General features: G+C 38.7%; 1 protein-coding gene across 1 annotated transcript; it reads right to left on the reverse strand.

Moving 5' to 3' along the window:
* Positions 1–7,575: 7,575 nt before the first annotated feature.
* Positions 7,576–14,606, reverse strand: rad9a (RAD9 checkpoint clamp component A). The gene is made up of 11 exons (XM_056250267.1): positions 14,297–14,606; positions 14,058–14,128; positions 13,853–13,975; positions 12,999–13,113; positions 12,417–12,516; positions 12,218–12,324; positions 12,038–12,144; positions 9,012–9,076; positions 8,310–8,417; positions 8,023–8,218; positions 7,576–7,927 (listed from the first exon to the last, which is right to left on the reverse strand). The coding sequence occupies exons 1-11, from the start codon at positions 14,367–14,369 to the stop codon at positions 7,805–7,807; spliced, it is 1,188 nt and encodes a 395-aa protein (XP_056106242.1). The 5' UTR covers positions 14,370–14,606; the 3' UTR covers positions 7,576–7,804.
* Between the last annotated feature and the right edge of the window lie 569 nt (positions 14,607–15,175).

Below are 15,175 nucleotides of genomic sequence, written 5' to 3' on the forward strand. Positions count from 1 at the left end.
GGGCATCCCAGCATCCGTCAGGGCAAAGGGCTGGCCACTGCTCTGCGGTGCTAAGGATAGAAAAGACAAAAACCGTGATCTCTACCAAGTAAGTGATTTGTTGCATTTGTATCATGTTTTTATATTCTTATACACTGCTTTGCCAAAAAAAAAATTAAAAAAAATTGCTGTTTGATTTTAAATAGGCAAATGCTTAAGAGTCTGTGATTGGATCATTATTACTGTGATTATTATGTTTCTAACATGGTTGGGAGGAGCATGAAGAATCATTGTCACACAGGAATCGGCTCCTCTGAGTCCAGACCTTAAATTCACTGAAAGTCTTTGGGATGTGCTGGAGGAGACTTTACAGAGCGCTGGACTCTTGCATTGTCAATACAAGATCTTGACCAAAAATTGATGCACCTCTTGATGGAAATAACATCACAACATTTATTTCCATCACGAGGTGCATCCATTTTTGGTCAAGATCTTGTATTGACAATGCAAGAGTCAAGAAGAACTAGGGTTAGAAGAACTGTTGCCAAACAAATAAAATGTTAGAAACATAATCACGGCAATAATTTGCCTATTTAAATCCAAACAGCGACTTTTTTTTTTGGCCAGGCAGTGTATAAGCCCTGTTTGTTCTGTGTTAGCATCTAGTCAAAGCTCCAGATCATCAGGGATGGACCGATGTCATCAAAAGAGACACAGACAGACAGTTTCCCTTCCATGAGATGTTCCAGTCCAAAGACGGCCATGGGTACTGTCCTTTCCCTTCCCGTGCTGAATGCAATGCGCTCTGTAGCATTATAAATCACAACATTTCTCATTCTGTGTCTGCTTCTGTGTGGTCTCTGTATGAGTAGTCAGAAGGACTTGCTGGAGGTCCTGAAAGCGTACACTCAGTACCGTCCCGACGAGGGCTACTGTCAGGCACAGGGTCCGGTGGCCGCGGTCCTTCTGATGAACATGCCTGCTGAGGTACCACTCCTGTCATGACTATACAGCACATGACAGAGCTATAACAGAATAAACAACCAAATAATACGCAAAAGGCCGCACATTCATAATTTACACTACCATACAAAAGTTTGGGGTCAGTAAGAATTTTATAATGTCTTTGAAAGAAGCATCTTATGCTCAGCAAGGCTACATTTATTTGATCCAAAAAATACAGTAAAAAACAGTGATATTGTAAATTATTATTACAGTCTGAAAGAACTGTTTGAATGCATGTAATTTAATCCTGTGATCAAAGCTGCATTGTCAGCATCATTACTCCAGTCTTCAGTGTCACATGATCCTTCAGAAATCATTCTAATAATGATTTGATGCTCAAAGAACATTTCTTCTTATTATCAATGTTGAAAACAGTTGTGCTGATTCATTTTTTTTTTAAATGGTTGCATGGTTTCAAATAAGAGATGATCTATGGATAAGTTTGCAAATGAATGTCATTTTGTTATTGCATAATTAAACACATATGCAATGTTAAACATTTCAAACACTACCATTTATTTGCCACATGACCTTATTTTGTGATTAGGGTCCAGCTATTATTTCAGAAAGTGTATGCATATGCTACTGCAGAAATAGTTAGCATTGAATGCTAGCATGACATTGCGTAACTCATTGTCTTAATGTTTAAGGAGGCGTTCTGGTGTCTGGTGCAGATTAGTGAGCTCTACCTCCCTGGATACTACAGCCCTCTGCTGGTAGGGCATCTTTACAGTAACCACGAAAATAACGGTTAAATGTGCATGAAAATTGATAGATAAACTTTTATTATCCTTTCTCTTTAGGAAGGTGTTTTATTCGACGCTGCTGTTCTCTCAAGTGTGTTAAAAAAGCTGTGTCCAGCTGCACACAAACACCTGCAGAATCAGGGGGTGGAGCCTCTCATGTTTGCCACTGATTGGCTGATGTGTCTGTACAGCCGTCACCTGCCTTTCAACACTTTGCTCAGAGTCTGGGATCTCTTTTTCTGTTATGGTTTGTTTTCAACTATATATCTGCAAGATTTAAAGGTGCACTAAGTAATTGTTAGTTTGACTATTAAGCCGGTGCACACTGTACGATTTATAATACACTTGTTTATAATTGTATTGTTTATAATACAATTGTTTCAACCCATGGTTGGGTCAAATATGGACAAACCCAATTGTTGGGTTTAAAAATGCAATTGTAAACCAACGCTTGGATTTGTCCATATTTGACCCAACCATGGGTTGAAACAACCCAGCATTTTTTAGAGTGTAGTCTTTCGCGACGACTGTTGATTGTCAGACTGTACGAACACGATCCCCGCTGTAAGCCAATGTCACACTGTAGGATCTGTTGTCTTCAATGTCAAACTGTACTTGAGTCAGGACGCGTTAAAAACGGACGCACACAAAAAAACTCATGCAGAGTTTTACATCATCAATCCGTGACACTTTCGGTGTCTGTGAGCTGCATTACACACGGGATTGAAATGATGTCTAGCAAAGAAAAACAATCTTGAGCGTTAATTTTGAAGAAAATGAAAGCGAAGACGTGTGTGTGGAGCAAGTGGTGGTTTGTTGTTGTCTCACTAATTGCGTCATCAGGTTCTGCGCGGTCCTATTGCAATGGTTTTTTATTTGATGGTTGTTGTAGGAGAAGTCAAAGTGCAGGACTGAGCCTCAAAACTTCCGACACTGCCATAATTTCGTCGGAGGTAAAAATTGAATCGCAAAGGTCATTAATCGGCTGTCGGCGAACATGTCAAACTAGCGATCAAAGACTTCAGTCAGTTGGCTTGGCGGCCATCTTGGCAAAGCCCCTGGTCAGCTACGGATGGGAACATGGGATTTTTTCATTCATTCTTGACAAGTCTTTGTTAAAGTGTTATAATCTATGGGCCAAAACAACCAGCAAATCACAACATTACAAACTTAGATTTGAAGCCAAAAGGTGTTTGAAACTGAAAAAAGTACCAAACTGTTTACTAATGGTTTTAGTGAGGGAAATAACTACAATCCCATGAAGCATTGCAAATCACAATCGAATTAAAAACAAAAACGTAGAGATATATAAAACTTAATTTAAGGATATTCATTATATATAGAAACGCTTTAATTTTCTTTCTTTTTAATTGCAAAATGTGCACATATAAACACATATTTAAGTAGTCAACATTTAAAGTGGATCTAAACCTTTCATCAAAGTTATACATTAATTTTGAACAATACCCGTTCTTGTCTTAGGACAACTTTGATGAAGTTTTTTGATCCACTTCAAATGTTGATACTGTAGTTAGGGAGTAGCGTAAGGATACTGACTCAATTTCGTAATTCGTAGTGCTTCGTGGGACTGTCAGAGACTTTTGGCACAATTTGCTTGTTGCAATTATGAGTTTTTCTGTAGAATCATGGGTAATGTAGTTTTTAACCAAGAATTCTGCTGTTAAATACAAGCATGTAAAAATAAAAAAATAAATAAAAATAATGTGGAGCATTTACCATCGATTAACAATCTCAGAACTCACTGAAGGTCTGTTTTTAAAGGTTTATAAGTTATCGTTCAAAAACAATTTCCCTATTGAGAAAACAAATGTTTTTACTTCCAGAAACCAATGGTTGCACTCTCTTTTCTAATTATGCAAGTACAACTCAGACCTGCTTGATTAACATGTTAAATATCCAATGATATCCAAAAAACCTATTGTCTCATCTAACTGAAGAGTGGGACTTCCATTCCTACAGCCACCATTTTAAGACAGAGTTCCGAAGCATATATTTTTGGCTCTCATATAAGCAGATTAAAATGGAAGCTTGTTTCTGCCACGGAATTATACTATTTAAAAGATAATTGCGACTTTTTTCCCTTGCAATTGCAAGTGTATATCTCACAATTCTGAGAAATAAAATCAGGATTATGAGATAAGTCGTCACAATTAACTTTTTTTATTTTTTATTCAGTGGCAACAAGCTTCCGTAGATTAGACCATTAGGCACGTGAGCTAAACAAATATAGGTGAGCATTTAGTTTCTGTACTAAGGATGTCTCCATCCTCTCCTGCAGCTCTGTTACACAGCAGAAAAAGGGTTTATAGGCCACTAATCCTGCTGGAGTTCATCATTTGTCAAAAGTATCACCCTATATTTTGATTTAAAATACTTAGTGCACCTTTAGTGCATCTCTTGGCATGTTGACCTGTTGTTGAAGTCCATGAAGTGACCACAGCTGGTGTGGTGTGTGTGGCAGGTGTGCGGGTTTTGTTTCAGGTTGCAGTAGTGCTGGTGCGGAGATGTCTGGGAGAGGGGCGACAGCGAAAAGAGTGTGATGGACAGATGGAAACCCTGGAACGACTGCGAGGTGTTAAAGAGCGTGTACAAAATGAGCAGACTGATGCCTTTATCCATGAGGTAATATTACTGATATTGTATTTCAACTAATCTAAATAAAGTCTAAAATCTCTTTTTGGCTGTGAAATTTTGCTAATGTGACATCCTGTTGGTGTGAACAGGCCTTAAGTCCAGATAGATTTCTTTACTCAAAAACACTGTTACACCCTTAGGTATGTTCAGTGTCCCTGTCCCTGTCGGACCTGCAGAAACAAACTGAGAAAGAGCTGGAGAAATGGAAGAAAGACAGACCGAACTCGACCTTTGACCCACGAGGGCGCTGTTACGGATATCGGATGGCATGGGAAAGAGTGCAGGACAAACAAAAGGAACACGAAAAGAAGGAGCGACAGAAGGGGAGCCTGATTATTCCTCTAATGCGCTCACATTCTTCTCTTTCTCCTTCGGTTCTGCGCAAGAAATGGAGGAAGAGGAGCAGTAAGACTGACACAGAGGAGTGGGATGGAGGGGGAAGAAAATTCTCACGTAGTCTGGTGGAGGAGAGCGACGAAGAGGAGATGAGGAGGAAGAGTGTGTGTGGTATCGTTGGGGAGCAAAGGGACAAACGGGACAGGCTAGCAGATGAGCTCTGTACACACAAACACAAAGACCGCAACACACATCCAAACATCTCAGTGGTGGTGTCCTCTAGTATTGACTCTGATGTTTTTGAGAAAGAGCATAAAGAAGCATCTTTAAACCAACAGAAAGATAATTCAGCAACAACACAAGGTGACGAGAAAGAAAGGTGTGTGGTTGAGGAGACACACCATCATGAACAGGACACAAACCAAGATGAACTGAGTAAAGAAACGCAAGGACATCAGGATGAACAGAATATAGAAAAAGACAGAGGTCAAGATGATAAGAGCAGAGAAGCACCAATAAATCAAAAGGAACAGAATACAAACAATCAGACGTGTCAAGATGAACAGACTGTGGAAGAGAAGGCTTTAGAGCCAGATGAAAGTTCACCTGTTGAAACACCACAGGAAGAAGATATACAGACTGTTTTCAGTAAACAGGAAGAGGAAAGACAGCCAGATAGCAACATCGAGGAAGCAGAAATACAAACAGAACACTGTGAACAACGAGAAGAAACAGAAAATAGGTTGCCAATTGAAGACAACTTGCAAAATGAGGAAAGTATCCCAGAGAAAGAGGTACAGATACATGTTGTCCAGGACAAAACATCTAGCGATCAACATGAAGAACATGAACATTCAGAAAGGCAGAAAGAAAAGGATTTGTACATGCACACAGCTACAGAGGAAGATGAAGAGCCTGGTGAAAAACATGATGTAGACGAGGAGGAAGGTTTTCAGCAAGAAGAGTTTAATGTCCTCCCTGAGGAGGAGAGAAAGGAAACCAAAGAGATAACAGAGCCTTCAAAGATGTGTGAGGAGAAAGATGACAAGAGATTGGGGGAAGAGAGAGACAATAACCCATTGCAAACATCTGAAGCATCCTTCTTACAAACTGAAGAAGAGATTGAAACTGAGAATCCGGAGAGATCAGCAGATCCCGTACAGCAATCCCAATCAAGCGAGCCGGAGCACAATGACATGGATGCTACCGTTACATCCGAAGAGTTAGTGCACTGTCCAATGGATTTCACTGTGAAGGATACAGAAGGATCTGGCAACCCAGAGCAGATTGAATCGGATCCTGCTGATGGCACAAACACCCTTGAACCAGATGCAACAGTAGCATCAAGACACTCTGAAAACAGTGACAATGATGCGGCCGCTGTTGCCACATCTAGTAACAAAGAAATCAGCGAAATCAATCCCGAAAATATTGAAGAACTGAAATCACCAGGATCTGAAAATACAATATGTTGTGAAGTCAATACAACTGAAGAATCAAGCAACCTCACACACAATGCAGAGGATGATACTATCCTCTCAGAAAGAAGCAATGAAATGCATGTTTCTCCAGAATCTGGCAACCCTGAAAGCAACACGCTAGATTTTACCACTGAATGTGGCAAAGAAAGTAATGGTGTGGAAATTGCTGTTGAATCTGGCAATCCAGAGAGCAATATCGTGGATTCTGCTATTGGCAACCCTGAAAGCAACGTGACAGATGTTATCACTGAATCTGAAAAAACAGAAAGCAATGAGGTGGAAATTGCTGTTGAATCTGGCAACCCAGAGAACAACACAGTGGATTCGGCTGTTGGACCTGGCAACCCAGAATGCAGTGCTGTGCATGATAAAACTAGATCTGGCAACCCAGATAGTAATATAATAGAATCGGATGTTGGATCTGGCAACCCAGAATGCAGTGATGTGCATGTTACAACTGGATTTGGCAACCCAAAGAGTAATATAATAGACTCGGATGTTGGATCTGGCAACCCAGAATGCAGTGATGTGCATGTTACAACTGGATCTGGCAACCCAGAGAGTGATAAAGAAGATGCAGCTGTTGTATCAGGCAACCCAGATTGCAAAGAGGTGCATGTCACAACTGAATCTGACAACCCAGAGACCAACAGAGATCATGTGACTGCTGTATCTTGCAACCCTGAGTGTAATACAGAGGATTGTGCTGTTGGATCTGGCAATCCTCATGACAGTGAATGTGCAATACCAGGAAACAGCCAGGGTTCAGAGTCTCCCTTTTTAATTCAATCTTCAAAATCCCCAAACCCAAACATCCCGCCAGCTCAGCTCTGTGTGCGAAGGACTTCCAGCTCGCGGGTTTCCTATCCCACAATCCTCTCTGAGGACACCTTCAGAGAGCCACAGCAGCAAGAACACATGCCTTCAGAAAATATGACACACACACTTACACAAGACACACACGCTCAGCCTAGCTCACCGACAAAGTCAGACAATCCAAAACGTCTGGGTCTGTTCCGTCGCCTCCGTGGGGAGACCAGTAAAACCACCATCCCCAAAATCCTCATCCAGGACTTTAGCGAGAAAGAGGAGAAACTGACGGCGAAAGAGAGGAGGAGGCGGAAGAGAGAGAAAGAGCGAAAAGAAAGGGAAGAGAAAGACAGAAAGAAACGAGAGAAAGAGATGGAAAAGGACAAAGGAAAAGAGAGGAAAAAGCCTCAGACACGAGGGAAGAGTTTCCAGGTGCTCAGCAGGAAGTGTGTCGATGACGTCGTGTCCACGGGGAACAGTGGCTCTCAGACATCTCGCTCCAGGAGAAACTCGGACCCTTTTTCTGACAATTATTTCTAAATAATCAGAGACTTGACCAAATATTCGCATTTCACAGTGCGAGTGAGACGTTTTAATGTGAGCCGTGCAATGATTTGACGTGGCTTGTTATATTCACTGCTTCATCTCTTGGTTTAAACCCATTATTATTTTGATAGAAAAATAAAATCAGGAGGAGAAGTGTGTGTGTAAAAGTCTTTAGCAGTCTTTGTGAGGTTGCATGTGGGAGTCTCTTTCCACATCGTTCACTTCTGAGTTCAATCGATGGGGCGGTTATGATGTTTCTGCCTGATTTTCGTCTTCACTGTCACTTGCGAGCACTTCCTGGCTCTGTATCGTCTGATTGGTCAGCTGAGACAGCGTGGGCAGAACTGAACCGAAGAAAAGTGAACAAAACTGAAAGAAAAGAAGGCAGGGATAAATAATCAGTGAGATATGGGCATTAGGTTTTATGTTTTTAAACAAATGTTTTATTTAAAAGATTATAGTACCTTTTTGTTGGGAGGTCCTTCTGCAAGTGCTTTCTCCTGCTCCTCTTCACTGGATGGGTGTTTTCTGTTATTGGTGGGGTGCGGGGGGGATGTGGGTGCATGTGACGGTCCAGGAAGTTCGCTGGTCTCCATGGCGATGAGAAATGAGTCCATGTCGTCATTCATGAAGTCGTCTGTTGGTTGCTCGGTATCAGGGCTGAGGGGAAAAAAATGATAAAAGTACCAAATAGACATGAATCTAACGTTTATAGGATTGATTATATTCCATATTTCATGATTTGACGTACTGTTTTGTGTTGGATTTGCCGTGGTTCTTTGGATGCGAGTCCTCTGACAGTGTAGCGAGGACAAAATTAGCCTCCAGAACACTGTCTGTTACACTCAGGATTACTGGACTGAAACACAATCACATACACACATGGGTGAGAATACACTGTGATATAATTTTTAAACATACACACTACTGTTCAAAAGTTTGAGCTCAGTAATATTTTTAAAATAAATAAATTAATTTTATCCAGCAAGGACACATTAAATTAAACATTTATAATGTTACAAAAGATTTCCATTTCAAATCAATGCTGTTCTTTTCATTAAATAATCCTGAAAAAAATATCACTGATTCCACAACAATGTTGATAACAGCACAACATTGATAATAATGTTTCTTGAGCATCAAATCATCTTATTAGAGTGATTTCTGAAGGATCATGTGACACTGAAGACTGGAGTAATGATGCTGAAAATTCAGCTTTGCATCACAGGAATACATTACATATAATTACAAATAAAAAATAAAACAGTTATTTACATTTTTTACATATTACAGTACAATACATTTTACATTTATTTTGTAATAATATTTGAAACTTTTCAATGGTAGTGTACATAACATTTTTGAAAATAAATATTTAATTTTGAAAATTAAAAAATAAATAAAGTGGACAAAACGTGAATTTGGGCTAGTTCATGAGCAAATATAAACTAACCTGCCTGGCTCATCAAAATACATAGAGATTGGAAGACCAGACGACTCAGCAAATACAAGCAAACCCTGATGGAAAGCCAGAGAGACAAAAAAAAGTAATGCTATAGCATTCTATGGCTAATTCAATGGCAAAATCTTGGTTAAATACATTAAGGAGAAACAAAAAAGACAAAATCAAACATTACATTTGACACCAATCAAGTTTTTACTATAACAAATGTACCTTTTCTTCTTGTGCATGATTAATCAGGGCAATTAAAAACTAATTTAAAAAATGTAAGTCAAATGTAGGTGGATGTAGGTCATGGGCAGTTTTAAGGTAAAACGATGATGATGATGATGATGATGACAATTTAACAAAGGTTTTATAAAATTATAAATCTCACATTTCAACCTTCAAACAATTTTTAAGAAAAGGGAAAAAATGATAAATGATTATAATAAGAAATAACTATACATTTTCTTTATAAGCGCCTTTTACAACACTCAAGGTTACCTTACAAACTTTCTTAAAGGGGTCATATAATGCCATTTTCATACAAGTTAATTTGATTCTTTAGGGTCTAAATGAAAAGTTTGTAATATACTTTTATTAAAAATTCTCATTAGTATTGTAAGAAAACACTCATTTTACCTGGTCAAAAACAGCTCTGTTTTCAGCACGCCGTTTCAGTGCATATGACTTTAAATTAGGGCTGGGCGATATGGCCAAAAAATCATATCTCGGTATTTTTTGGTTAAATGGCGATATGCGATATATATCTCGGTACTTTCTACGTTTTTTTATTTGGATAAAGAAAATCTGTATTTATTTAAAAAAATGTTATTTCACATTCTGCCCAATGATATCCTACAAACAATGTTGATATTGAAGGATATGGAAACAAATATAGTGAATGTAATGTAGGCTATGCAATATATTATGTGCAAAAAGATTTTGTTTTTAATTGACTAAAGACTAAACAAAAAATGAAAATAAAAACAAAAACAAAAGCACAAACTAATTATATTAGCCTGCATTTGATTACCCCATTATAAATGGTCACTTTCATAAAAATATACTTGTAGGTTTAAAATTCCACATATAGTAAATTTATTGTCTCCAACAACAAATATTTTAACAATATGTATATTTTAGTCAGAATTATTGCGCTACTCTTCTATTGTGCTCGTCTGTTTGACGCGCATGCGCGCGGCGGCGCTAGTTCACAGAAGCTTGAATTTTAGCGGAGATTCACTTGCAGAAGCTCGTCCTCTCCTGACAGTGAAATGGACATATTTGTTAGACTCTAACATTTACAGATGGAGAATATACCTGTGAAATGTAAGTTGAGCACTGAGGAAAGCACCACATCTCAAACGCATTAATCAGCGCAAGTATTTATCTGTCAGTCAGCAACAGTATCTGTCAGAGCATCTGACAGGACAAGCTGCTTTAAACTTGTTAACTATATCTTAGGCTACCAGTTATTTTGAAGCCCTGGCTTAATATAAGCTTGTGTCATGTTTAGGACAAATTGTACTATGTAGCTACTTTCACTGCAGTAGCTCACACTGCGACCTCCGCTATTTTTCAGATGTCCTCATATCAAACTACTGTATCGATATAAACGGTATCGCCTCATTCCATATCGTTTCAAAAAAGTATAGCGATATATCGTACAAACTCGATATACCGCCCAGCCCTACTTTAAATGATAATGAGCTTCGCTCACTCCGCCCCTCTGTCCTGACACAATGCACTGGAGTGTTGCCTTGACAACAGTTGAGGGTATATTATGGAGAGAGAATGGCAGCGGGAGTCTCTGAGGACACATCTGTGCAACCGTATCAGTTTGAACCGGAGTCGGACCGGAACAAGATGACGGCCGCAAAGAAGTTCCACAATTAAGGACGAATCGAACAGGACGTTTCTGAATGGTTGGTTAACTTAATGTCACTTTGATCTATTTTTGTATGTACTGGCATTGTAACGTTAGAGTAACTTAGTGAGATGTACGAACGCTGTGTGTTTACTGATGTATACGTACTCAGTTTGTAATAACACAATAACCATAACGCGTTGTTCATTATAAACGTGGGATTATGAATTATATTGAGAACGTCGTATAGAAAACATGCCGTAATGTACCCTGAGTGTAAACCTTAGCCGCATTCACCGTGAAGCGTGCAAGCGATTTGCAAAGATTAATATAAAGGTTAATAAAATTTTACACTCACTTCTTCTGGAGGTGCAGCAGGAACACGAATAGTTGGTACCGATTCTTTTTTCAGGAGCAGCTTCTTAGCAATACCAGCTTTATACTGACCCTCGTTTATAAAGCAGTCTGGTGAGAAATGATTCGCGCAAACATGAAAGCATTGACGTTGCTCGTGGGGAATACTCCATTCGAAAACAAAACTCAGCCACTGCATCTTCAACGGTTCGGATTTAGGAACATCAAAATGACTGTGTTCGTTATTACACCGAAGAACAGAACACCACAATCGCTTAGACGCCATTCTGCTCCAGCTTATAAACAATGGCGGACTATGATGACAGCTCGCTCAGGGCGAGGATGTGTTGAAACGCTGCTGTCAATCAACAATCGTGGGAGGGGTGTCCGTTTTATTGACGTCACAAAATCGAACGGCTCAATTTGAGACAGGGGAAAACATATAAGGAGATTAAAACAAAAACACTGGAGAGATTTTTATCATTATATGATGGTTGTGTACAGGCACTGCCAACACACATTTCAGTACAATCAACTTGAAAAAGTGCATGTACCATTATATGACCCCTTTAAAAATCAGTATAACAATAATAGACAAAGCATACTATAATATACCGGTACACTGCCCGGCCAAAAAAAAAAAGAAGCTGTTTGGATTTAAATAGGCAAATGCTTAAGAGTCAATGATTGGATCATTATTGCAGTGATTATTATGTTTACAGAAATATGTCACACTGTTCTAGATGTGTTTTCTTTGAGACCTATCTTTGGGTTTGTATATATGAATGTTTGTGTGAGTTCACACACTCACCCTGAGCTCTTTGAGGCAGAAGGTGATGCTGGTCTGAGTGCTGATGGCAAAATGATCAAACTCCTCCGAGCTCAAACACAGTTCAGTCATCATTGCCCGTGATGGGTCTGAGAGAGGAAAAAACTTTGACTTGACTTGTTTTCTGCATAGCAGCAGAATGAAGACTGAAACCGCTGATACCTGCGTCCTCCTCGACGTGGTTCCTGAGCCACACTCGATCACTGCTCACTGACAGATTCACCTCCTCCTGAGATGGAGGGAAATGCAGAACTGTGTCCACCATCAACCTACAGTAAACAAGACAACATCATTAAACACACTCTAAAAGGTACTGCAAATGGGTTGATATTAATATCGAGGCATTAAGATTAATGTAAACCTGGGTTGAGCTTGTAGCACGTTTGCACAGCTTTCTTTATCAAACACGGCCTGCAAACTCTCACAGTCCTGAAAGGACAAATTATGTGTTTTCAAGAGCCCTGTAACAAACACACAGTTTAGTTGATCATACTGTAAAACATGCCATTTCTATGCAAGATTTGTAACAAGTTCGAATGAAATAAAATGTATTTGTGTACTATACCTTAATGAAGGTTAATCAAGTCAAATGTATTTGTATAGCGCTTCACACAATACACATTCGTTCAATGTGGCTTTACAGAAAATCATGATGTTAATGTGTATAGTATTTTAATATCTTTATGCCTTATAGTCGCATTTAGCAGATTAGAGATTGGTGATGATAATATAGTTTACATTTTGCAATGATACAAGCAGTTGAGATTTGCTATATAGAATATATTGTTTTACGTGAGTCTATACTGTATGTTTGTGGATGAAGTTGGATATTCATAATTTATATAATCAACTTTATATATAGAGCTATGTGATGATATGGTTTACATTTAATCCTACTAACAAAAAGCATGAAACAATGTTGTTTTTAGGGGAACGTTTTTACCGTGTTTACAGTGCAGAGTTATGGTCAACCGACTCTTTTCACTGTTCAACTGAATACGGCACTTTTCTACAGAGCGATCCAGAGACGACAGGGACTTGAACACAGCCTGAACACTCTGAAGAACACAAGAAAAAGACAAGTAGACTTCAAGAAGATTTTACATTCTGAAGCGCAAACGTGCTGCGTAACACGAGAATGAACGTCATTGGTTCTCGCACATCAAGCAAACATGCTTGAGCTTCCGTTTACCACAACTGATGTGTGAGTTGATGAATGTTTATATGTGAATAAAAGACTCAATTCAATCTGTTCATCATATAAAGCAATCGAGTCTCTGCAGAAAATTTGGAATAAACCCCTCAATTCATATGGATTAGTTTTACATTCTCTTTATGAACTCTTTGAAGTGTCAAATTGGTAGTTGCGTAGCTGTCAATGGAGGGACAGAAATCTCTCAGACTCCATTAAAAAGATCTTCATTTGTATTTCGAAGATGAACGAAAGTCTTATGGGTTTGCAACGACATAGGGGTGACCCTTTAAAATAACTCTTGAAGAAACATCTCATTACTGGTGCGAGGGCAGGACAAACCGTCACTTACATCAGATCGACCAAAAGCAAACCACAACAATCCAATCAATTCCCCACGGACAAATCAAGCTCGTCCTACATTTAATTGTATCACTCAGATATAGGCTACATAACAATAGGGAAGAAAACACTATAGCAATCTGATTCATGCCGACTTTAATAGATAGACACATTATAGTGTATACGTGATGCATTGACAAGTATTTAGTTCCCAAAATATAGAGGAACTGCAGAGACGGAATTAACAGAACAGGAAAAGTTACCTTAATGGGTATTTTGCAGCGAAAGCTCTGGTCTGAAGGAGCCTGATATTTCTGGAAGAAGAGAGGAGACAGCAGGAAGCAGGCAAAGGCTGACCGGGAAGAGTTAACCGACCGAAGGGCCAACTAAAAACACAGAACACACACAAGTCACATTATTTTAACAGCTGACATTAGTCTATCATAAACACTGGAAACAAACACATACCCCATCCTCCACAGGCTCCAAATACAGCTCCTCTCCGATTCTTGACAGCGAATGTATGGCTTTTGCTAAAACTACACACACACACAAAAAGGTGTGCATGACTAAACTTCTGTTCATAAAGCCTTTTTATATAAGAGCAGGGGAAGTTCACACAGGAAGCTTCTATGTAGCATTTTAAGTTTAATTATAATATAATTTTGAAAAACACGTCTCGTCCTGTGAACGGCTTCAGTTATTACCTTTCACGTTTCCTCCGGTTGCAACACAATCCATTATATTTTGCTTGTCAACAATATTATTTTTAAACAACATAAATTATTTACATTAATTTTCCTCCGGCTCAAGCTGGTGTAAGTTATGTGTAGGATCACGGAACCGGCCACATGACGCAAGTAGCTCATATAACGCAAGAAACTGCTCGTGAAGATACGTTTAAGAGCTGTTATCTGTTATCGCATAACATAAAGTACACAATTCAGACTACGGTGAACTTTTTAGAAGCTGATAATTTAAGATTTTGTTTACTTCGAATCCGACATGTGGCGCGTATTTTCTGCTCTAGCCAATCAGAGGGAGGTATCAGATACAGGTGTTTGCGTCATAACAAAGCGCCCAACAAAATAGAAGGTCCCAACCGTTCCAACATGAGCATAACATTACGTAAGGAAACTACTTAAACATCAAGAACAGGTTCTGCAGGATCCTCTTCAAGTTAAATGACAACACAATTATATTAATCATAATACTTTATAATTAGTTTAAATAAGAATAGAAATAAACAGCTGTTTGATAATTGTCATCTAAAATGTCTGTAACAACAGCATCACAGCAATATTCTATATCCTATGTTAACATAACGTATTTTTGTTTGAGGCATATTTTCTTTTTTCTCCTCAGCAAAATTTAGTTTGAGCCCTTTGTTAATCTGTCGTTGAAGTATTTAAATCAACATCAGCATTATTCTACTTCATTAATTTCTTATTGCCTAGTTTTGATTTACTTTACCATAGTTCTTGCATTGTAACAATATAATTTATTGTTTTTTACTTTCTAGTAATATAAATCTTTATAGTTAAATAAATCTACAGCAATCTAGCTAAATACCATTATTACTATTA

This window comes from Rhinichthys klamathensis, unplaced genomic scaffold (genome assembly GCF_029890125.1).
Source record: "Rhinichthys klamathensis goyatoka isolate OS25496 unplaced genomic scaffold, OSU_Roscu_1.1 h1tg000068l_1, whole genome shotgun sequence".
NCBI lineage: Eukaryota > Metazoa > Chordata > Actinopteri > Cypriniformes > Leuciscidae > Rhinichthys > Rhinichthys klamathensis.